This window comes from Manis javanica, chromosome 15 (assembly GCF_040802235.1).
Source record: "Manis javanica isolate MJ-LG chromosome 15, MJ_LKY, whole genome shotgun sequence".
Taxonomy (NCBI): Eukaryota; Metazoa; Chordata; class Mammalia; order Pholidota; family Manidae; genus Manis; species Manis javanica.
This window is the reverse complement of record NC_133170.1, coordinates 10,133,475-10,158,760: the sequence shown is the minus strand read 5'-3', so window position 1 is coordinate 10,158,760 and position 25,286 is coordinate 10,133,475. Positions and strand designations below refer to the sequence as shown.

Here is a 25,286-nt window from a genome sequence, read left to right as displayed (position 1 = left end):
TGGAAAGAGGATCATGTCTTAGGATGAGGTTCACATCTTACAGATATATTCTTCCAAAGAATCCTTTTTTCAAAGGTGGTGCGCTGACACAACTGTTACTGTGATCTGCAGAAAAGGGTTTAGCGGAAGCAGTGTAACGGCAAGACCATGAGACCCAGAGAAAGGTTCTCGAGGGTGGGAATCACTCTCCCATACACTGGCTCCCTTTCTCCAGTGACCACAGGATACCTTCCTTGGCTCCTTCTCAGTCTGGCTCTCCTCCATCTAATCCAGACACCTACAGAGAAAAAGTCTTCTTTCTACCCCATTTCCTTCCGGCAAGGTTCCCCCAGCCTTGTGTGGTCTGGTATGTGCCCTACTCCTCACGGAATCGAATCCATCGCAAGTCCCGAAGCCTCCGCATGAGCGGCCCAGAGCTCTCCTCGAGTCCCTATTCCTGGCCCTCTCTGTGGTGGCACAAGGGATACCCAACCCCTTTCACCCCAATAGGGTTCCGCTCTCACCCCATGGGGTCTCACTCCTGCTGGGCCTCACACCACCCCGACTGACCTGTATGCAGCCCTCCTTCTCTCTTAACCCTTCAACGCTGCTGTTTCCCACTCGAACTCCATCCTCTCTTCCCACTTGGGAATTTTTCTCCACACCCCAGCTTTTCCTACCACGCACAGGCCAGGGATTCCCCAGCGGCTGTGTCTGGCTCAGACTCCAAATCTGACCTCTGTGCTGGGCGCATCCCACTAGGGTGTTCAGGCCACACCTTGATTTAAGTATTTCCAAAGCCAAATTCAGCATGTTCCTACTTAAAAGATTTTTTTTCTTCTTCTGTTTCAAACTCAACCGTCAGTCCTACCATCCACCCTGGCGCCCAAGCTATCGGTCATATCCATTCCCATCCACTGCAATTTAAAGTTCCCGTCTCCTAAGATCTGCATGACTGTCCCCTACCCTGAACGCTGCCACCTGCCTTTCCCTCGGATGATGGTAACACGTCCCCCTGTCTGCTCTGCCTCCCAGCCACCCCCTGATGAACAACTTCCCACAGCTGCCACAAGGCTCTAAAAAAATAGACCCAATACTCCTCTACTTAAAATGTTTAGTTGTTCACCACCCTCTATAAGTCTATAGGAACAAGTCTAAGCTTTATAATGCAAAAAGCCACAAGTGATCTGGCTCACCTCTCCTCGTGGCGACCCTGCTCTGAAATCCACGCTCCAGCGACACTGAGCTCCTTACAGCAGCTGAGGACTCTCCCCCTGGCCTTCTTCCCTCCACGCCTGGCCCAGCACAGGCCACTCTGCTTTCACCCGCTCTGATAGGAAGAACTCCCTTGCGGCATTTGCCTTCAGCTCAGTCACCATCTCCTCTCGGAAGCCTCCCTGACTCTTTCTCGCCCGCCCCCTACTACAGCCTGAAGGGGTAACAACCTGTGAACGTCTCTATCATTTCCCATAATGCAGGGGGTGGCAACCACGATTTATTGTGTTCATGACCCACAGTAGACTGTGAGCGCCCTGGAGGAAGGCGTGTGAATTCACGTTTGTTTCCTTGGAATCTAGTTCACTATCGGCGGTCGTTCCTCGGTGCACCATCAACCGTCAGAGGAATGTTGGAAAGGTTGGGAAGGGTTTCGGGGGGATAGGATAGTTGACAAGAGGTGAGTCAAGAAGGGGATGGGACTGATTGAGGAGACAAGTTGCGGTATACAGCATGACATGGTAGAGGAGCCTTTATTCTTGTTTTGTGATGTTCACCAAAAGATTCTTGAGCCAAACATGGAAAAATAGTGAGTATAACCTGGAGTAGGTGATTATTCAAGAAGGGGGAAGGATTCTGGGGTGACTAGGCCAGCTACAGAGACAGCCAAGGCCACAAAGGGCTGAGATAACTGCAGAAAAGGGTGGAGTCAACGGGAAAGATAAAGGCAAAGAGAAGGCTGGGCGCTGGGCGCTCGGCCTGAGCGAGCTCGTGATGGCCGAAGGGAGGGTGCGTGCGTGTGAGACAGAGAGAGAGGAGACACCAAGGGAGGCACTGGCAGTGAACAGAAGTTCAAGCTGCTGGAAAAATCATCTGAGCATCATCACCTAATGAAATAAAATAAAAATCATTCTGTCACTTAATGAAAATGTTACCCTGATTAAAAATCTGTTTTGCCAGTTGGTGTAACCTTTTGGTGTTTTACAACACATTCTACAGTCAGAGAATCATACGGACTGCAGAAATAATAACAAGACTGTTTGGGGATGTAATTCTTCTATTTTTGGAAGCAGAGAACCCTCGTCCAATGCTCAGTTACATAATCTGAATTCTGTCTAGCCTTCATTTTGAAATAATTTTTCCCAAAGCATGACAAAAAGTCATTCTAGCCCCTCCTTCCTCCCAGGCAGTCTCTTCTTTGATTATTTTTGAATCCTGAGGACACTTACCGCAGATGAAGCAGGTTGTCTTCAGAATCTCTTCTTTTTTCTGTTTTTCACTTCTGAGATCAGCAAAAGTATCAATGATAACACCAAAAATCAGGTTAAGAACGATAATGATAACGATGAAATAGAAAAGGAGATCATATACCACTCGGGCAGCAAACAAGGGCTCCTGAAATAAACATTTTAAGAACATGTGTTTATACATACACATTTTCAAGGTGTGTTGATTTTGCATATATATTGTCTAGCACAGAAAATATATTCAATAATTGTTTGCTAAGTAAATATAAACAATATTCCAAGTTGTCAAAACATGACCCACTTTGTAACTTCATTTTCTTTTCTTGAAGTGTTATGAGAAAACTTCATATCTGATCCCAGAACCCCTCCCATTCTCTCCCTGCCACCCCCTCCCCTCCCATGGAGGGGCTTACCTGTTATTAAAAACCACTTTTACCATGTCATAAGTGAATTTTGGCTCAATGGGTTCTACACCAGAAGTTGCACAAAAAGTAGACAGATACCAATTCCAAAGGCCTCGAGGAGATTTTGTTCTTGGCCTTATAGGGTCGGTCAAATACGTGCAGCTCAAGGTTATTTATACTTGACAAACAGTATTAAAATACCCGCTAGAGATCATGTAATCCAGCTGTTTCACAGATGAGGAGACATTAGATGAACTGACAATCTGATGCAGCAAATTTGCCCGAGACCTGAGATGCTTCAAGCTCCCAGCCTGGCGCCTGATATTTTGCAGCTAATGAGAGGCTTTTCAGCCTCGCCATTTTAATATATGAAAATCCTATTCGAATTTGTTCAAATTTGTATATTCATCATGGATAAATAATGGGGGCTATTACTGCTCAGAGACAAAGAGTAAATCTTCATGCCTGAGACCTGATGGACAAGAAGCAGCCTAGTTTCTGCTATTTGTATAACAATCGGATCCTCTATAAAGTTTGTAGTTAGGCTCTTGTTGCTATAATACACAGTTCAAACCGGGAAACATTTCATAACTCTCCAAACAGACGTAGATTTTTACCACATTTGCTATTTCTATGTAATCTGAGTATACGATTAATTGGTTTTATTGAGCACTGTATACTTTTAAAGCAAATGATACAATATAGTACCCTGAAAACGAAAACCATACTGTAAATGGTGTGAAGAAAGGCTAAGAAGTGATCGTGCACATCTTGAAAGTAAATGTTTTTCTCCAGCTTACATCCTTCGATGGCCTCCTCAGCACGTCCCCCACACCGCCGCCGTTCCTGAGGCCTTGGTTCAGGACAGTGACTATGCACAGAAGGAGGGTGTCACACGTCCTTTCGATTCCATCTTCATACTCTTCCTCAGCTATAAAAACACACAAACCAAACAGTGCAGCAAACTCATGTTTTGAAAATACCCGACCACTTACTTTCAGATATTTATATCTTTATAACCGTGCCATGGTACAATAGTTTGAAGTCACACAACATCTGTTTTATACGTGGTGGCACGTGAATGATGTAGACTGGGAGAGCCACACATATCAGAGCCTGATGTAATGTTTTCTTCCATCGGTGGAAAATGACAGAATGAAAAGGACAAAATACAATAAAGCTAACATTTACTGTGCCTTTTTGTGGTGTACGGAGATGGTGGTAGAACTTCTGGAAAATGCAGTCAACTCACCCAGACAACAAAAGTATTCCAGGGGAAAGCGTGTACAGGGAAGCGGGTCTGGCTTCAAATTCTACTCTGTCCCAGCAATGGGACTTGGGGTAGTTAATTAACCTCAGTAGGCTCATCTGTAAAATGCAGAGGTGTGCTTCAAGATAAACCCTTCAGAGGATTATATTTAAGATACAGAAAATACTTTGCACAGACTGGCATACACACAGTAGGTGCCTAGAAATACAGGTAGATGTTATTTCATTCATTTGGCTAAGTGTCTAAGTTTTCTTAATGACCACCAGGAGCTGCAGACAGCCAACACATTGTATTCATGTGAGCAATTTAATTCATGTGCATGTAATTATGTGAAAATATTTAGGGAGAAATGAGGAGACAGAAAAAGATACAACATGACTGAAAAATTCCTAGTCTTATCCTTGATAAAATTTCAAGATAAAATTTCAAGATAAAATTTCCAAACTTGGTAACAACTTCCCAGTCATGCAAAACACTGAAAAATTAGATATTAGATATTTTAGAATCAGGATTTTCCAATATTGATAAATGAACGGAAAAAATATTTTTCTTGTTGCAAGATTAAAGAACTACAGTGGTGTTGAATTTTCAGACTGTGTAGCCACAGTCTGGGTGTCAAGGCAAGAGTATAAAAATATCACCAAAAGGGGGAAAGAAAGAATCAGTCTAATTTTGTCTACAGGATCCATGACCCACAGCCTGTTTGGTACTTTGGTATGAAAGCGCTGCTTTTCCTCTTGTGAACTGACTTTATTTTAACATCACATGGATGAGGTGGTCCCGATATTTTCACTTTATTCAGGGCTGTTTTATATTTTTGAAACCCACACCTGGAGAGGAGGGCTGAAGTCAGAGATGGGCTAGCACCATATGCAACATCAAAGATATGGCAGTCTGGGCTGGACCACTTACCTTGGAGGTGAGCCTCAAAGCACATTCTGACTTAGAAAGCAGAGAAATAAAACTGCATTTGGAGGTAGGAGAAAAGGGAAAGAGGTAAGGCTTACAGAGGCAGTACTCAGAGCAGCAGAGGAGATGAAGAAAGCCCAGTCTGCAACGTGCTAGTGAGGTCCTCCACCCTGGGTGGAGGGTTTTGACCTGATGGCTAGGAAGAACGGGAAGAAAAATAGTGAAAAATGTGTAAGAGAGCTAAAGGCATTTTTAAAGAGAAATATGGTTTTCCAGTAACAAGGTCGTATGGAATATGTCTACATGTCACTTTGCTACAGTGAGAATTTCCATCAAAGCAATCTTATATCCAGTGCCAGCACCTGCATTCATTTATTCAACCACTAACTACCTGGTCGTGTCACACACATGTCTACTAAAGATGTATTAAGTGTCAGATTATATACAAGCTACAGGAAAGTGCTCCAATGTATCCCCAAGAACGCAGAAATGAAGTTGTTTGTTCTTTAACAGGCGAGCTAGTAAAATCCATTAGCCACTGTGAAATAAAATAGATTGGGTGTAAATATATAAGGAGAGAATTTACTTTCTGTGTGGCATGTCAACTGGAGGACAATGCCCAGGTGGGGTCCACACCAGCCACAGCCCAGTCAACCTGCGCCACAGTAGTCCGTGCATAGGCACGCTGGTTTATATAGTAGCCCCTGTGAGCTTGGTCAGTGAGGGTCTAGCTTTCTGAGACGGACCCACCTGCAGTATGTTAGGTCAAGTTCCCAGGCCTGCAGGCTGAAAGCCAGGCCCCAAGTCATAGTAAATTCACCTAAGTAAATGCCATGTCGTGGAGACCTACCTACACACAGCTGGCCATCCTAGGCCAATCCTGCCTCTTTTCACTACACCAACAGACCTTGAGCTAGGCACTAGGAATACAGGTGGGAAGAGCAAAGCGTCCCAGCCCCTGGAAATGCGGGTTGGCGGAGGAACACAGCAGTGCAGAATCACGGGGAACTTGTACAGGTAGGATGGATGTGCGTCTCACAGGCTGGGAGCCAGTAAGAGCACCCAGAGGGCAGGGGCACCCGAGCTGCCCTGAAAGAGAGGCACACTTGGTTAGGAAAAGCAGTGAAGTAAGACATTCCCAGCCAGTAAAATTGGATGATCAGAGGCAAACAGGCATGGAAGCCTAGGGGTGTTCGGGAAGGGTGGGTACATTGGAAGGACTGGACCTTTGGTGTATGTAGACGAGTATGAGAAGAGAAAACGGCAGGGACCCGATATGGAGAGACTCATACATTAAGCTGCAGAGTTTAAACTTATCTCAAAAGCTATGGGTGCCAGTGGAGAACTGTTCAACAGGGGCAAGGTGGTAAAGCATCTAGCTGGTGGAAATACTATGAGATAGAACATTTATTTAAATAACAAGACAAATTAATATATGATAAAAGGCAGAGAAGTGGTGCAAAGAGATCCGACTAGAGAGAGAAACTCTAATATTAGGGACCATGAGTGGGGAGTCCCTCTAATTAACATAGACTCTGAGCATCCCTTGAATATTTAATGGACTAAGACAGCAGACGAGAGGTATTTTACACAGCATGCGCAGTGAGGCCCAGAGGTAGAAAAACATTCCCTTCTATGGTGAGGGGCAAATAAGCCAGTCTGTAGGGGAGTGGAAGGCAAAGCTGGGAGATAAACTGGGAGTTCTCCAGTAACTCTGGCGAGTCCTGATTTTATTTGGCAGGCAATGAAGCATCATGGAATCTTGGACTGGGTTTAGGGGTCAAGTTTCTGAAGCGGTGATTCCTGACAAGGAGTCTAGTGGTGACATAGTGGGTGAACTGAAGGGAAGAGAATGACTGGAGGTAGAAAGACCACTTGGGAAGCAGTTGCAATAATCCAGCCATGATGTGCTACGAGCCTCAGCCACGGTAATGGCAGTGAGAGCAAAAAGGACACATGAACAGTTGCTGAGCCGACTCAGGGCACCAGGCATCAGACATCACACTGACGCTTCCAGCCAGAGGTGACGTGGGAAAGGATGGTCCCATTAGACCAAAGAAATAGACAATGTAGAAGGAAGAACTGGAGGTAGGGTGTTTTGATGAAGACAAGGAAAGAATCCCAGATGATTTTTATGTTTGCAGGATAAGAAGCTAGAGGGAAATCTCAATCACAACGTAAATCAGTCACAGGGATGAAAGGAAAGCATAGATAATAGAGTCAATAATCTGCAACATCATCCTGTTAACAGACAGTCACCACACCAGTTGGCGTGAGGATTTAATAATGTAGATAACCACCGAATCACTATGTTGAATACTCGAAACCCATATAATATTGTACATCCACTGTACTTCAATAAAAAAGTACAATGAAATTTTCAAAGTCTATAATGCACGTATTTGGTTCACAAAATTTTAGAACATCTTTAAAAAAAAGAAAAAGATAAACCAAGAGGGGACAAGAGGGCTGGGAGAGTACTGCGATCCAAAATCAAGGAAGAAAATAACTTAAGAGATGGAGAAATTATTCAAAGGCATCAAAATTATGGAGGGGTCAAAGGCAATGAGAAAGAAGAAAGGGCTGCCGGACTTACCAATCGGGCCACCAGGAAACACTAGGAAGATGACCAACAGTGAAAGAGACGGTTGACGCGGAAATTGAAGGAGAGAGTGCAGGCCAATTGTTTTATAGGAAAATTTGGTGCTTCAAGGGAAGGAGAGTGATAGCATATTAATTTGGGGGGATAACAGAAGGAAAAGGAAGGTTCAGTTAGGACCTAACAGTGTAGGAAGAAGGGAAATAGATGGTGGCAAGGAAAAGATTTCAGAGGCAAGAACAATGGTCTCGCTAATGATGGTGCAAAGGCGTCACAATGAAAACAGAGGCAGTTATAAAACCAGAGAGAGAGCGTGGTTGTGCTCATGCTAAAGGAAAGAATTAGTGGAAATAGACTTTCATGTGGACATGTTTAAAAAAATCTAAATATATACAAGTAAGGAACTTGGAACATCAGTTGGTACGCAGGGCACGTCATAGTCTAAATACTGTATCATTATTACTGACAGATAGCTATAAAATGTTATGCAAAGTTACAGTTGTAACATAACCAAGAAACTCTATACTTGGACAATATCAGGTTAAGTTATCCTCATTATCAGTTAAGTATTAGGAAAATAGTTTTTTCTTAATTCATAATAGAAACAAAATGTTTAATATGAGGAAAGGAATAAAAATACATTCTCTTGGCGCTGAAATATTTTCCCTTGATCTGAAATGTTAGTCTTCTGGGTTTTTTTTTTAAACACTGGACATGCTTGAATAGGAGTATTAATAAAGCTAATATTTTTTCTGGTTCAATCATTAAATTATTCATTTTTTTATGGTTTCTTCAAAGCATTAGATTGTCACTGAGATATATATGAAAGCCTGCGTGCAAATGAAAACCTCTTGTGTGTCTTAAATTTTAATTGCAATCAATTCATTATGAAAATTCTGATTTAAAAAAATTTTACTAGGAAAAGAGCCTTAAAATACTGGGCATCCAGTGAGAAACTAGTATGGTACAATCAGCTTCTGCTATTCATCACTATTTTTTTATTAAAGCAAAACACCAAAACATATTAAATTTGAATTACTCATAAATGTTAGACATCTGTGAACTTCCCCTTTTCCATACATTCAAGTGAATTTTATTTAGAAAATTGGGACTATTTTGTAAATTGTCTCAAAAAGGCCTTACTTTTGAGAAAATCAGGTTTTGTTTTATTTTGGGTTTTTCTTTTTTTAAGTGAATATATTTGTCTAGGAAGCCAGGGAGGTCTGCAGCAAATGAAATAAAAGTTTTTTATTTTTTCAACCACAGCTGGTGGCCAGTGTGCGAATGTGCTGCTGCGGGGACAATGACCCCACCTGCGTGTGCCGGGGCTTCCTCGGGAACTGGCCGCTGTCCCTCCCAATCATCACGGGGTTTGTTATTCTGCGACAGTGTATGTCTGGGCCTTTTGTAATGGGACCTGCTGTCCACCAGGTAACAAACCAAGGCCAACAAAAATGCACACTAGGGTCTGCAAATTGAATTTCATTCTCATCTTACACACAGAAGAGTTATTTTTAAATCTATGTGACACTTGCTGCATGACAAACACCAGGGGTCTAGCTTTCAGTCCACTTTTGCAGTTAAATATGTGGGGCCAGAATTTAAAGGTGACAAAGGCTAGAAGATCAACTCAATGGAATCTTCAATCAGATGAACCTTATCACTTACCCAGTCACATGCAAAAAAGGGCTACAGGAGAAAGAGTACGTTAATATAGGCTTTCCTGTTGTTTTCAATGCTGAGTTAGGACTGATCCCTAACCGTGAAAAGCTATGGCCACTGCCTGTGGCTCCGGGCAGTGTCTCTGTTACACCTCCAGGGCTGAAACTCCTCCACTGTCTGGTCCTCTCCAGCCTTGGGAGCGTTCTCTGCAAAATCACACTCACCCCTCTCTCCCCAGCTCCCAGCTCAGGCGGAACTTAAAAAAAATGGAGACTGCTCCTGGGGTAATAAAGCTTGGAAGAATTGTCCCTATCTGTCCATAGGGAAAAGGGAAGTTCTGTTTCTTTGTATAATATATTCAGTGAGTAACAAGTTGTGGAAGTGTTTATGGGAAGCCTTTCATGAGTTTGTCTTCATAGTCATAAACCAATATGCAGACTCACTTGGTCACAGAACAGACTTCTCAACCTCAACACGATGGGTATTTGGGGGGCTGGAGAGTTGGAGAGTCCTTTGTAGTGGGGCCTGTCCTGTGCAATACAGGATGTCCAGCGGCAGCCCTGGCCTCTACTCACTAGATGCTAACAGCACTCCCCCCAGAGCGGTGACAACCTAAAGTGTCTCCAGACATGGCCACCTGTCCTGGGGAGCAGGGATCAACTCCACTTGAGAAATACGTCATAGGGAATACATACGTATTTTTTCAAATTGCCTTTAGGAGACAGCAAGCATAAAGCAAATCTATCCAAGCATTCTTAGTGAAAGGCAGAATTTTAACAATCTCTAAATTTTGATTAGGGAAGAAATAATTTCTAGAAATTAAATCTTTAACTAGAAGGCAATAAAACTTAAATGTTGGAGCAAGGCTTTGGAATCAGAGATCTAGACTGATTTACCAGCCATGCCATCTCACTTAAGGTCTCTATCGTTCAGTATTTTCACTCTAATGTGTGGCTAATTAGCAGCATCTTACCTTATAATGTTTTATGGTTTACCCACTATTTTATAAGTTCCAGGATCGTGTTTGTTTTCTAAACTCTGTATCCTGAGCATCTAGCACGGTGACTGGCCCATAGTATGGGGCTCAATAAATATTGCTGTTTGAATGAATGAATGCATATATAAGGTTTTTATGACTATGAATATCAACAGCAGCAAGGATCTGTACTGAACTGGCTTAACTAATTTCCTATTTTACAAAAATATTCTTTTTATTTTAAAGGTTAAGATCAAAATGTCACAATTACTAGTAGCGTATGAAACAATTATAATAGAAAACCTGGTTGAGCATCAGCAGTAGTGTCTGGGGAACTGTACAAAGCCCGACATTTACAGATTGCACAGAGCTAGGAAGCTACACCCTGGGACATGCTCACACCATGTATGTACGACCTGAAGGCCTCACGCTAGGAGCATGGGTCTGGCAGTTATCTCACTGTACCTGGCGAGCTTCCAGCTATTGTGCTGTCGATGAGCATCATTAGGTCGGCTGCTGAGCTGGGATGCTTGGATCACTATCTTCACAGACTCTAGCATGAGGAACACTAGTTTTGCTGTTGGTTCACTGGCAAAGTAACATTCTGTTCTTAACACCACAGCTAAAGTGTATTTATTTGCTTTACAATCAAAGAAATAATTTTGAAGTCATATTCAGAGACGGAAGAGTAAGGTAGGAAGAGGGTTACTACAAAACTGGAGCCATGTATCTGTGCTAATAATAAAGTAAAATTTTTAACGTATTATTTTTCATACTCTGTTAAGGAGACAGAAATGTTGATTGGAAAAGAAGAAAAATACTGTGACAATAAATCGAAGTTCAAGGTGGCCAAGAGATCCAAAGAACTATTTGATTTTACCCAGCTACTCAAACTATGTCCAAGTGTTTTAAATAGGTCCCTATTTTTTAAAAATCATGGATACTGGTAAGAGGAGAGGAACATCTGTGGTCCTCAATTTGAAATCATGATTCTGCAAGCTGCTGACGAATGACCTGCTACTGATCCCCAAGATAACATACCCAAGTGGATCACTAAAGGGACAGTGCGGGAAGAAGTTGTCGTCAAGAGAAGCCAGGCCATGTTCCGACTAACCTCAAATCGAGGATGTGGCCGGCAAGTATCAGGGCTTTGGCAAGGAGGTTTCGAGAAGGGCTCTCGTGGTATTTTTTTTGAAAAAGGATGGAGAAACAGGGACTAATCATACCTTGTTTCACTGTTTCATTGCGCTTCTCTTTATTGTGCTCTACAGTTACTACATTTTTTTTACAAAGTGAAGGTTTGTGGCAATCCTACATTAAACGACTATTGGGGCCATTTTCCCAGTGGCATTTGCTCACTTCCTGTCTCTGTGTCACATTTTGGTAATCTTCATAGTATTTCAAACTTTTTCATTATTATTGTAATTGTTATGGTGACGTGTGATCAGTGATCTTTGATGTTACTATTGTCACTGTTGGTGAACTTAATAAACTTTGTGTGTGTCCTTACTACCCGACTGACCAGCCATTCCTCCATCTCTCTCCTTCTTCTCAGGACCCCCTATCCCTAAGACACAACAATACTGAAATTAGACCAATTAATAACTCTACAACGGCCTCCAAGTGTTCAAGTGAAAGGAAGAAGCTCACATCTCTCACTTTAAATCAAAAGCTGGAAATGATTAAGCTTAGTGAGGAAGGCATGTCAAAAGGGGGGATGGTGGAAAGCTAGGCCTCCTGTACCAAACAGTTTGCCAAATTGTGAAGGCAAAGGAAAGTTCTTGCAGGAAATTAGCTATCCAGGGAACACAAGAATGATAAAAAACTACTTATCGCATATCAGGAAAAAGTTTGAGTGGTCTGGATAGAAGATCAAACCAGCCATAACATTCCCTTAACCAAAGCCTGGTCCAGAGCACAGCTAATACAGCTGTTGACTCTATGCTGAAGCCAAAGCGCATTGACAATTATAAATATCACAGGGTCCTTAAGAATTATGCTATATCTAGTCTGCCTGTGCCCTGTGAATGGAACAACAAAGCCTAGATGATAGCACATCTGTTTACAACATGGTTTACTGAACATTTTAAGCCCACTGTTGAGACCTATTGCTCAGAAATAAAGATTCCTTTCAAAATATTACTGCTCTTTGACAATGCACCTGGTCAACCAAGAGCTCTGATGGAGATGTGCAATGAGATTAATGTTGTTTGCATGCCTGCTAACACAGCATCCACTTTGCTGCCCATGGATCAAGGAGCTATTTCAACTTTCAAGTCTTATTATTGAAGAAATACATGTTGTAAGGTGATAGGTGCCATAGACAGTGATTCTTCTGCTAGTTCTTGAAAACCTTCTGGAAAGGATTCACCATGCTAGACGCCATTAAGAACACTTGTGATTCATAGGAAGAGGCCAAAATATTGACATTAACAGGAGTTTGGAAGAAGTTGAATCCAACCATCATGGATGACTTTGAGGAATTCAAGACCTCAGTGGAGGAAGTCACTGCAGATGTGGTAGAAATAGCAAGGGAACCACAGTTTAGAAGGGCAGCCTAAAGATTTGACTGAATTGCTGAATCTCATGATAAAACTTGAATGGATGAGGACTTGCTTCTTACTCATGAACAAAGAAAGTGGTTTCTTGAGATGAAATCTACTCCTGGTGAAGATACGGTGAAGATTGTTGAAATGACCACAAAGGATTTACATTACATAAATTTAGCTGATAAGGCAGCGGCAGAGTTTGAAAGAACTGACTCTAATTTTGAAAGAAAGTCTACCATGGCTGAAATGCTATTAAACAGCATCACATGCCACAGAGAAATCAGTCATGAGAGAAAGAGTCAGTTGACATGGCCAACTTCATTGCTGTCTTATTTTAAGAAATTGCGAGAGCCTCCCCAGCCTTCAGCAGCCTCCACCCCGATTAATCAGCTGCCACTGACATCAAGACAAGTCCCTCTACCAGCAAAAAGATCATGATGTGATGAAAGCTCAGATGATGGTTAGTATTTTTAGCAATAAATTATTTTTACATTAAGGTATGTAATTGCTTTTTTTAAGATATAATGCTACTGCACACTTAACAGTCAATAGTATACCATAAATCTAACTTTTATATGCACCGATAAACCAAAAATCTCACCTGACTCACTTTATTGCAATATTCACTTTAATGCAGTTGTATAGAACTGACCCACAATATAACCGAGGTATGCCTATAGTTTATTGAAGACAAATCTTTATGTGGCTGAGGAAGTGCACAAAACATGACTCTGTCGATCTAAAAGCATGTTTCAAGTTGCATACCAAAGGACCCTGTCCTTAGTGCTGTCCTATGCAACACTGCTAGCCTCTTTAATTGAGATCTTCTAGAGCAGAGGATGGCAATTTTTTTTTCTGTGAAGAGCCAGACGGCAAATATTTTAGGTTCTGTGTATCACATACAGTTTCAATTCTATCTTTCCCTTTGAAGAAAAAAATTTTTTTTTAATGTTATAACATTTCTTAACCTGAGGGCTGTACCAAAAATGTGGCAAGTTAGATTTCCCCAAGGGGCCACAGTTTGCTAATTCCTTTTCTAGAAGGTATCAAATCTGAGGAAGACCCAAGAAAGAGTATAGATATTGTTAGCAGAATCGTGATCCACACAGATACCACGAGCCTCATGGCACATTAGAGCTGCACGAGAACTGAAACCTAGAGATCATCTGGTCAAAAAACTCCTAATCTATTCATGAGACAAACTGGGATGGCTCTGAAATACAGGTTGGCAGAAATATAAGGAAAAAAACACGTAGTTTCATACTTGAAATCCCAAACTCCCAATTATATGCGTAAAGGACAGGCATTTACGGCTTGATGACTGAACCAGTGAAAAACGGCACTTCAGCCAAGAGTCGGCCAAATATAGGTCAAGAGTGTGATGGGATTCCAAATTCCACTGTCCAGAGGAAGCCCCACTCGGCTGGTTCTGGAGCGTTACCCCAAGAGCCGTTGCAATAGTATGTGAAGAAGGCCAAGGAAACTGGAGGCCTTTGAGCTGGAGGACACATGTAACAGGATCTTAGAACTGCAGAGCACAGGAAAGCTACACAAGCAGCGGATGGACTGGGGTGTTGTCTGGAGGCCTTGACAGGGTGCCTGGGAGGCGGAGGAGGAGAGAAGCGCTGGTGGCAGTGGCCTCCAGAGCCTATTGCGGCTGGGACGCTGGATGGAATGTATTCATGTGTCTATTTCTCCCTGCAGGTCATAAAGCATGAAACACTTCACCAGCAGAAGGCATTGTCCACTTTTCCTTAAGCAACAGCCCACATCTCAAGGAAGAAGGCACCGCAGGAGAGGAGGAGGCACTAGGGCTGCGACCAGACAACAGCAGGTTCCCAGGCAGAGGGGCCCTGCGCTGTGCCTCACCTTTCTTCCCTCACCTTCTCTCAGTCCAGTTTCGCCCTTTGTAAACATAACACAGACTAAATCCACTTCTTTTAAATAAAACTCTTGAATTAAAGATTCATAAAATTGATCTTTATATATATAAAGATATGGAAAATATAAACAATTCTTGAAATATTAAAGGCATATAGTCCCTAAATCTTTCCTGCTTCTGGAAACAGATCCACTACTACCTTCTACAGTTCATTAAATTTCACTTATGCCATAGTTACCAAACTATGGAGAATAATTTACAGCCAAATTTTATATTCTTTATGCATTGTTCCATTTGCCCCTTTGGAAGCAGGGAAAGTATCACATTCTCTCTCTCTCTTTCTCTCCCTCCCACCTGAACAAAGTCCTGGAAATTTGGGTAACATACCTGAAACAGAGAGCTAGGAAGTGGCAAGTCTGGGTTTCACAGCCAAGCCTTTGGAGTTCTAAGCTCAAGTAGTTCAAGAGTCTTTGTTAAAGGCTACACACTTAAAAGGGTCTCACTTAGTGTGGTGTTCATTTGTAATATGGTAACAATTTTCAGCAGCACATACCACAGGGTAAATTTGATCAATTCTCATGAACAGAAAATATGTAAGAAACAGGGTGAGGATATAAAACGGCAATTACAGAGATCCTTCCTCCAGTGTGAAGCTTTTGGGTTCCTGGACCCTCCATGCTTCTATTTCAACCCACCATGAAATTACTAGAACAACTCTCTAAGCAGTAATAACCTTCACCAAATGAACGTGACTACAGAATACCAAGTTCTTCCTGGCCTGGAGCGCTTCTTACAGACCTGCGTTTGAAGCTGGGATGGTGGGTGGGCAACTGTCCTTTTCACAGGTTCCCGTCATTGAAGTTAAAGTCATTGTAGGAACTTCATGACTACCTGGAAACACATAAAGTACAATGTGTTGTAGAGACACATATGCAAATGACAAGAAATGCACGTGCAGTTACGAAGGCATATACACTAAAAGCACTATGACGCCACTTTTTAGCTGTGTTGCTAAGTCTTCTAGTAAGTTAGCCTGGAATTCTGAACACAGTGTCACCTACTGAAGCAATTTTTGTAAATAGAGGATAGATTCGGGCCAACCTGCTAAAAGCCTTTCATGGCTTTTAAAATGGCTGAGATAAATGACCACATGCAACAGTATGTCCACAGCCAAGTGCATTCTGGGTCTGGATGGGAATGACAGGAGCATGTGTCCCCATGCAGCTGGTGCCCCCGAGCTCTACGCCCGGTCAGTCCCTGGCTGAGGTAGAGACTGCAGGTGGCGGCCGTGTGGGTAGGAAGGTACAGGCCCCAGGACATGGCATAAAATACCTCAGGGAAGCCACAATCTTCTGCCAGATCCCTACTCAGGGTCTTTCTTTTCTTAGTCCCCAGGACCCATTTGCTGCTGGCTCACCACCCTTTTTCCTGGCCCAGGATAGAACAGAAAATAGTAACCTTCCTGTCTGTGTGGAAAAGGTTCTATTTTTCATTGTTTTTAGTAAAAAAAAATAAAGTGAAAATGTTTGCTCCTCTCAAATCCATTTTGCAGACAGCCATCGAGGAAAGCCCATAAGAGGAAGGGACGCGATTAAGTTCATTTCTATATACAAGGGCTGAAGAAATATTCAAAGGGCTGGTACATCGCTTGGAAGCAGAGGGTTTCGGGCAGGCAGAGAGGGAGAGAGGTGGGGTTTCCCAGTGCGGCTTGGGAGCCACTCCCTTACTTAATAAGTATTTACTCACTCCCTGCAGTCAAGGTCTTGGAGAACCGACAATCAGGGAACACAGGGCGGTACAGACATAATTATAATTGAATAAAGGAATGAAGTGCAAATAAATTAAGGCAGTGCATTAGGAGGGAGAAGGGAATTTTAAAAGAAAAAGAAAAACAGAAAGCTTTCTGAGAAGGATCCGTCTAAAGGAGACATGGGATTGACACCCAGGATGATGAGAGAGGGAGAGGAGGCCATTCCGGGCACAAACTGGGGGACAGAAGGCCCAGAGACCAGCAGAGGCACAGACACCCAGACTGAGAATCTTAACTCAAGCAGCCCACGGCCAGTGCGCGTCCCAGCCAAGGTTTTGTACCAATGACAGACAGAGTCGGAGCTGTGGTTAGGATGAATGACGTGGGCGGGCAAAGAGAGGGTGAAGGTGGGGAAGGCATGTAGGATGCGCCTGTAGTGTTCGGGTGAGGGGAAGTGAGGGTGACAGACAGGAGGGTGGCGCTGACAACGGGGAAGAGGAGACGCAAAGGAGAGACGCCGGAGCCTCCGCCTGTCAGCAGAAACTTCCCTCCAACCCCTTGGGCTTCTTTCTCCAAGTCACGGCTTCCCCTGCACACGGTCACATGGAGCCCCCCCCCTCCACAATCCACGGATTCCACTGGCCCCAGAAGGAGGGCCTGCATTCTCCTAAATTCCCAGTGCCACTCGCAGACCTCCCGTCCTCCACCCCATTGTGCTCTTGCCCTTCAGCTCCGGAACCCTTGACCTTCCTTCCCCTTTGCTCCCACCTCCTGGGTCCCTGGTTATTCCTTCACATTCACGGAAGACCTGATCGCCTCTGCACTCCAAATTCCACCTGCCAAATAGGTGGGTTACTGTCAGTTTCACTCAGCTTTGGGAGTAAATAGTGTTCAATACCTGAAAGAATGAGCTTTAGGCTTTGTACCCATAGACATGAACTATGGCATTAGAAATTAAATTTAAAATATTATGAACACAAGGGTGCTGCTTTTTTTGCCAAGGCAGGGTAGCATGTTCACTCTCAGTCTGTGAGACAAAAACTCCCAACCAGTGAAAAATTAAGAGTTTAATTTGTTAGCTGTTCTCATATGCTAGTTTTTCACAATATCTACAAGTGCTTTCTTTTATTCAACAGCTTTTTATATAAATATGTGTAAACATTTTTAGGAAAGATCTTGACATTTTAGGTCTAGCATTGCCTATTTTGTAAGAAAATGAGGTATTTCATATATTTATAGAGAAAATATTTATATTCATAACATAATGACACTAACTGCCTTTTTAAATAACAATTAAAAATATTTACTAGATTCACTAAACAACTATTGTATACATTTCAATTCAGGAATTTCAATGCTTCCATTTCAGACTCACCCTGTACTAAATAGCTCAGTATGATCCTCCCTAGTAAATAATTAAAACTTGAAGATTTTTAAGAACAGTTTAGGAATCACACATAGCTAGTAAAAGTAGAGTTTTAGAGGTACTTATATATATATATATGTATATATATATTCAGTTTCAAGTTTGGTAATTTTCAGTCTATATATATAATGTGTCTATTCCATGTTTTGATCACTTAGACTTAATAACAGCTCTAAATGCCACTTAATTATCCCATATTCTAAGAAAGATACTACAATATGTCATCCATTTAATAATTAAGCAATGTTTGTTAAAGGTAAGAAAGAATGTTATTTATAAGATACCATCAATTAAATCATACCTTTAACGGCTTGAGGAGAGAGAGAGAATCACTTTGCGGTTTCCATTCTCTACAACTTACAGGCAGCAGTGTGACTCAGAGAACCGAACAGTAAAGCACAGAACTATGACTTCTATCGAGCAAAGCAGGAGAGGAGGAGAAAAAAGAGTAACAAAGACATTTAACCAAAATGACAAAAGGTAGGAAAGGGAAAGGAAGAAACCAATGGAAAGCCTAATAAATAAAAAATGCAAAATATGATGGAATGAATAAGCCTGAATAGCCACAAGAATCAAAGTGAGAGTAAATGGATGATGTCTAACTAGGCAGACAACAAAAATAAATATCATACAGAAATTCTGAGAGCCACACACTAATGGATTGAGCCCCTTCAGGACAATATTTTGAGCATTGTTTCTCTACCAAATTTCATGCTATCTGATGGTTTCCAAATAAACCATTTACCTTCAGTTATTTAAGTATAATGTGATGTACTGGGAGCAAACATGGATGGAATAATGGTTGTGAATGATGCTAGATGTGGCACTTGGGGAAGACGAGGAAAAAGGAAGAAAAGAATCCCAAAGCTATCACTCAGCACCATGTCTATCTTCCCAACTAGAGAAATGCACTGTTGAAGCTTTCTTACCGTGACTGAGCTTAGGTGACATTTCTTGTATAAGGATTTTCTAATGTATCTTGACAGGTAATGTACAGCCTAAGAGTATTTCGCATTCATGAGTTCTTAGTGGACTAGAACATGTTTTCCAAGGAATGAGAGAAAACATGTCTTCCATTATTGCTTATTTATAATCCTCTTAACGAGCTCCGTCCAAGTCCTACCTGCCATCAGAGAAAGCTCATTTAGTGGCAAGAGCGGTACCTGTGGCAGGAGTCCTGTTTTTCAGCCTATCCACTTCCATGGTGAAGTCGTCCTTCAGAAAAAGGAACCCAATAATGGAAAACAGGTAGACGAGGATGAGGGCGAGGACGGCAGTTAGGATAATGGAGCGGCCGTTCCGTGTGACGCTTTTTATGACATTGAGCAGAGTCTCTTCTCTGTACACCAAATCAAAAAGCTGCAGAAATAAAGAAAACAAAAACAAGAACAAATTGCAACGGAGCAAAGGTTGAATACATATAACGGTAATTGCAGATACAAATTCAGCTATTTTAGTTTATCTGTGAGAAAATGACAACCTAAACGACACCTTAAAAATGAACCGAATTACGTGTTTTCTTCTACAGCTGGAACGTGTTAGTAAACTGTTTTTCAATAAAGGTAACCCTATCAGAGCATATCATGCGCACCTATTGGTTTCATAACCAATGTACATTCAACTCTGTAAGACATGGAAATATCAGAACTTCATATTCAAATTTAGAGAAACTCTATTGTACTTAAGCAACTTAGCTATTTCTTCCTTATTTTTAGTCTTACAGATATTCTGCAATTGCTTCTGGCATACATAAACTGGGTCAAGTGAGAATGATGAATTAGGTTTATCTAAGTGATAAATAATTGACAGATTCACTAAATATATCGTGTAATCAAGGGACTAGAGGTGAAAATTGCTGGAACATTTCTGTGAGCCTGCTGCAATAGAAAAGATATGAAATTTAAAAATATTTGAGAAATGCAACTATCTTTCTTTACTAAGGGGGTATAATGAGAGCAAAACCTATTACCTTAGCATACACTTTTGGAAACAGAAGTATAAACAAATATGTAATACACAATTTGCTAATTCCCTTCCTCTAATGGGTTATGATCTATTTTGTGTTTAGTAGTAGAAAATCTGCACTAGTCAAGAATCTAGGCATGTGTTTGCTATCTGGAGGCAACACAAAGAACAATTTTATTTATTGCTATATTATTAAGTTGAGATTACACATTAGCAAGTATGCATTTTATTATCAAAAGCAGGTTAAAAGCAATAAATTAACACTTTAAAAAGGCATAAACATCTGTTTGGAAATGAAAAGTATTTTTAAAATGGGAATAATTGGAGTTTGTCCTCTGCTACCTGTGGACAGTGATTAGAATTTCTGAACTGGTTGAAATGATTAATTACCAGTGTCATGCATAATTTAGGCAATACCAGGGCCTTGTACTCATGTTTTTCTGAATTCTGAGGGTCATGCAGTTACTTTCCAAAACAATCACAGTCTTGCAAATAATCGCTGTAAATATATTACCTTGTTTGCTCAAATTAGGAAACTGGTATTTTATGATGATCATATAAAAAATGTTTAACAATTTTGCTACTTATTTATCTTCTGGAGGGAGCAGTAACCTCTAGAAATAAAATTAATTTATTGACTTTCAATAAGACAAATTAACTAATGCAAACTCAACTTCCAAATTACGGACATTCTGACTTATTTATTTAAGCATTTAGTTGACATAAAAGAGATTTCCCTTTACTTTAACTCAATAATGGCTTGAAGAAAAAAGGTCTGGTAATGGGCTCTAGGTCACTTCTGATAGTTTCTGGAAGGTTATAGCTTTCAGAAACCCATAGGATGCCTGTTAAAGACGCGTACTTCTGGCCCCACTCCCTACCCATGGAAACAGAATCTTGAGATGCAAAAGGTGTTATTGACATTGGACAGGTTAATTGTTCTTCCTGTTTATTTCTGAAAGGAAAATCTACAGTATGATTTTTATTATTTTGGAAAAAGCTTTGACATTTGTGGACATAACTGGAAAAGCATATTCATATTTTCTTAATATAAAAGTATTTAGAAAATACACTTAAATACCATTTTGGCATTAAATTTCCTTCTACTACTATGTTTAAAGTAGTAGACAATAGGTAGAAAATGGACAATATCCTTCTCACAACCAACCCAAGGAAAACTAATTATCATAGTATCATAAGAGAAATAACATTACTATTAAAAACACATCTAAATTCAGATACACCTTTATTTTGTCAAATACCTTCCCTTTGAAAACAAAGATTTACATACATCATTTCACATTTTTTATATTATCCCTTTAATAGATCATGATATTACTGTCTCTCTTACTATCCTTATCTACTTTATAGACATGAAGGTTGAAGCACAAAAAACATTACACATCACAGTCTATAAAAGTGTTGGGCATAACAGGACTTTATACATCATGGGCAGTTTTTTAAAAATTAAATTTTTCTGGTGAATCAGAGCAGAAAGGGAATTCCCTTGGGTCCCTGGAACACACAAGAAAAATCTCTATTCAATTTTTGAATAATCTGACTTAACTGCCAAGAAGATAATTTTTATCAAAACATAAGGGATAAATCCACTTATTACTCTGGTTACTTCAAGGGTTTAAGAGAAAATGTAAAATTAGCCTCTTTTCAGGCTTCTCTCCCCATGAAAGATAACAAGGAAGCAGGAAGTAATGAATTTTCCCTCATGACCCTGGCACAGGGTCAGCACAATATTTTTAGACCTTCAGCTTGTTTTCTGGGATTATTTTATTGGGCAGGACACGCCACTGCATGTCAGCTGTGGGTTGAGACATAAGTAAGTCACTCCTATGGCATCATGATGCTAATCTGGTAATGCTTCAAAACATTATCATGTATTTGTATTGGCTACTCTGCTAGTTTACGGCCACAAAACAGAATATAAGCAGGAAAGAAAACTGATAACCAGGAAAAAGGAAACAACTCTAGAAGAACTCTGAAAATCCTTTTAATGACTTAGATATATGTAGGTAAGCTTAACAATGGCATATTAAATCTGAAATATAAGTTTATACTTAAATAACTCATTTTGTCTTTTTTGCTAGGTTGGCAATTTTCTCCCTCATTTTACTCAGCCATTCTAAAGATACATATAGCATTTGGTATTGTAAATAAAATACAATGATTCCAGTCCTAAGAAAATATATCCCTTTTTCATAAAGGGAAGTATGATTTGGTTGAAACCCAAAGTGCCTTCCTCTGTGAAGTCTGGATCAAGAGGTGAGGTTGTCGGTTCCTTCACAGAGAAATAAAGAATTCCACCACCTATGTGTTTCTCCAAGAAAAAGACTAAAAATAATAGCAATTCTTGCTTTTCCTGGGAAATTCTAAAAATAATTTGTCCGAAATGTCAAGCCCTGCTTTAAAAAAATAAAAATCAAAGGAAAAAGAATAAGGAACAGCAACATTGTGCATTCTTTTCAGCACGATTGTCCACACAAAGAAGTACTCACCAGGAAGCTGTAGAAGAATTCATGGACAAAAAGACCCAGCATGCACACCAGGACATATGTTACGTGGTAGAGAAAGGCCATATCCAGGATGACCGCTCGGTAGCCTCGGGTGAATGTGCCACGATTTCCGACAAAACTCACCAGAAATACGATTTTATTACAAAGCTAAAGGGTGGAAAAGATTAGATTTTACTGTTTTATTTATCCTGAAACATAAATAGCAGGTCATTGACAAGGCCTATTATTCTATTATTCACAAATCTGTGGTTTTCTTTTATGCATTCTCATCTTGTAATTTTTTCGGCACTACTTACAAATCTGCACGTAAACAGAACACATGCAAAAGTTGTATCCTTTGCAATTCCAGGAGAAGAGAAGAGGATGATTAAGAGCTCCCGCTATGCCATCTAAACCTGAATTTAAATCCTGGCTCTCCCGCTATGGTTGCATGACCTATTCTGTAGGCCTCTTTCTTTCTTCTGAACAACTGGAATAAAGGAATTCCCACTTCATGGAACTCTTCAGAGGGTTAAACAATTCATAATACATATGAAGCACTTACTACAGTGACTCTAAATACTACTCATTATATTTCCTCTATTAAAAGTAAATATATGTAATTTTTTATTATACTGGAAATGTAACAGAAAAATATCTTCTCAGAAAATATCCAGAGATCTGTCCTTGATTTTTTTTTTTTAATTCTGGACTTTCTCTACTAAATATTATTTTAACCAAGTAAGCCACTAAAAATTCTTTTTGCACTTAATTTAACTTTAAATACATAAAAATATAAATAGATAACTAGGCTAAAACAAATAGAATGCATGCATGTATTTTCTAAGTTCCATGTGTGGTAATTACTCAATAACATTTTGGACTGTTTATTATGCTTGGTACTATGGAGAGTTTTTACATTAAAACTATATTTCAAATTGCCTTTTGAGGCATTACTTTAGGATATAGACATTTACACTAACATGGTTTGGCAATAAGAATGATCTGTGCAATGAGTTCCAGAAAACACAGTTACCATGAACTGAGTGTCACCTACTGGGCTCTTAGACACTGAAGACCCACTTTCACCTCTTAGTCATCAAGGAAAACAACAGATTTCAAAATTTCAGTTTGCTCTTCCAAATTGCTCCCTTAGTTCTTTAAATTATCTAATGGCGCCATATTTGTCTTTATATGTCCAAACTGAACTTTGAGAAAGCAGGTTCCTCTCTGCAACATTGCTGTTTTTTTCAAACATATATAAAAGAAATTGCCTTATGGAATGATTTTAAGTAACACAGGAAGGAGCATAACACTTTGAAGCAGAAGTAAAATTTGAGAGGTTGGAAAAATCTTTTCCTTCAACTTTCTGAAGTCCAAATCAATACAGATGAAGTCAGATGAAGTGAGAAGTGGGTTATCATCTCACGTTGTAGAAGTAGGCAAACCAAATCAAAACATAGCAACTAAAATGTTCAAGCCTTCCGTAAATTTTCTCCATGTTAATTAACTAACTTCTCACTAATTGATGCGATCAATTCTTTCATCATGTTGTTAACATTCTGAATAATGTCAAGCAGGAAGTTTTACTTCACTAATTAATGTTTCATCATCACGTTTTTATGTTATTATTAAACATAGCTACAATATAACAGATGTCTTATGTTTAGAACCCAAGAGCAAGTTTAATATTATACAAAGTCATTATTTTTAAAACTCAGGAAATATATACAAGGCACTGATACAAGTGTGGTATTTGACAATAAACATCCATGAAAATTGTGAAAAACAGAACGTCTGGTGAAGTGATATTGAGTGTTTGCTCTAAATTGTTTTTCTACAAAAAGTGAAGTTAACAATTGGAATCATGGCTTTTAAGAAGAATGCCTAATATGTTTAAGACAAATTGTTTATATGTTTTCTGATCTCTACTTCCATAAACTGAATCATAAAAAAATTACACAGGGAAACTATCTGTAATCCCTACACAGTGAGGAAAGGTAATACAATAAATTCAAATTCTCAAAGAGATCAATGCATTTCAGTTCTCAACTAATGCAAAAGCAAGGACACATGTCTGCCTAAAAGGGCCGCTGACATTTTTGCATGAAAAAGAGATTTGCCTTCTTTGTTTTCAGGTTGAATTTTGTCTCTGAAGCTTTTAGGGCTTGATGTTGATGGATATGTTCCTGTTCTCTTGACTAAGTCTCAAAGTAGAGTGGAGTTGATATTGGTGGTGACATCCATCTATTTCTGTAGAGATTAGAAACAAGGAAATTGCCCTTCTGTTATACCAAGGAGAAATAAGTGCGAGAGTAAGTGATCTGGGCAGGAAAGAAGTTGGACTCTGGTTTTCCCTGCACCATGACCTTGAAATTGACAAACTTTTTAGGAAGCATTTCCATGAAAGTTGAAAATATTTATGGGAATGAAGAAGTTGCAAAAAATTCTCCCTTTTCATGTCATGACTCATTGTAGGTTGTCTAACCAGTCCTTCATTTGTTAACGCCATTATATAGGCAATCATTGTTTCTATGGCAAGGGTCCTTGTGGGTAACAATAAATGGAGGGTGTGGGAACTGGAAAAGGTGGTTAAAAGCCATGCTCTTCTGAGCTGGTGTTGAAAAAGGACCCTCAAATCAGCATACAAATTTCAATATAAATGACCATAACTGTCCCATAAATTTTTTCTTTCTCCATTTATTCTTCCAAGTGCCCTTGACATATTTTTGTTGAGAATAGAGTGAACAGTGTAATGGTGGCAGGGAGGGGGTAAAAGTGGGAAACAGCATCAGTGTAAGCCTTCTGTACAGTCTTTTCAAAGTAATAATTATCCGAAGGATTTACCAATAGGTCTTCCAAAAATAAAAGCAAAAAAGCAATGTTCATTTGTTAACTAATATATAGTAAGTCATGTTCATTAATTTTAATTAAGTAAATTAATTA

The 25,286-nt window shown here is 40.2% G+C and overlaps 1 protein-coding gene across 4 annotated transcripts in view; it reads right to left on the bottom strand.

The window, feature by feature from the left end:
* ITPR2 (inositol 1,4,5-trisphosphate receptor type 2) overlaps positions 1-25,286 on the bottom strand; it is a 417,532-nt gene that overhangs the window by 53,102 nt on the left and 339,144 nt on the right. For 3 of the 4 annotated variants that reach the window (XM_073223364.1, XM_073223362.1, XM_073223363.1), the window contains exons 50-54: positions 22,344-22,508; positions 19,032-19,227; positions 15,491-15,583; positions 3,646-3,776; positions 2,424-2,589 (exon numbers count right to left, since the gene is read on the bottom strand). In XM_073223364.1, coding sequence (XP_073079465.1) covers positions 2,424-2,589; positions 3,646-3,776; positions 15,491-15,583; positions 19,032-19,227; positions 22,344-22,508 — 751 coding nt within the window. Of the gene's footprint in view, positions 1-1,390; positions 2,082-2,423; positions 2,590-3,645; positions 3,777-15,490; positions 15,584-19,031; positions 19,228-22,343; positions 22,509-25,286 lie in introns of those variants that run through there. The other variant, XM_073223365.1, reaches the window with a different exon arrangement.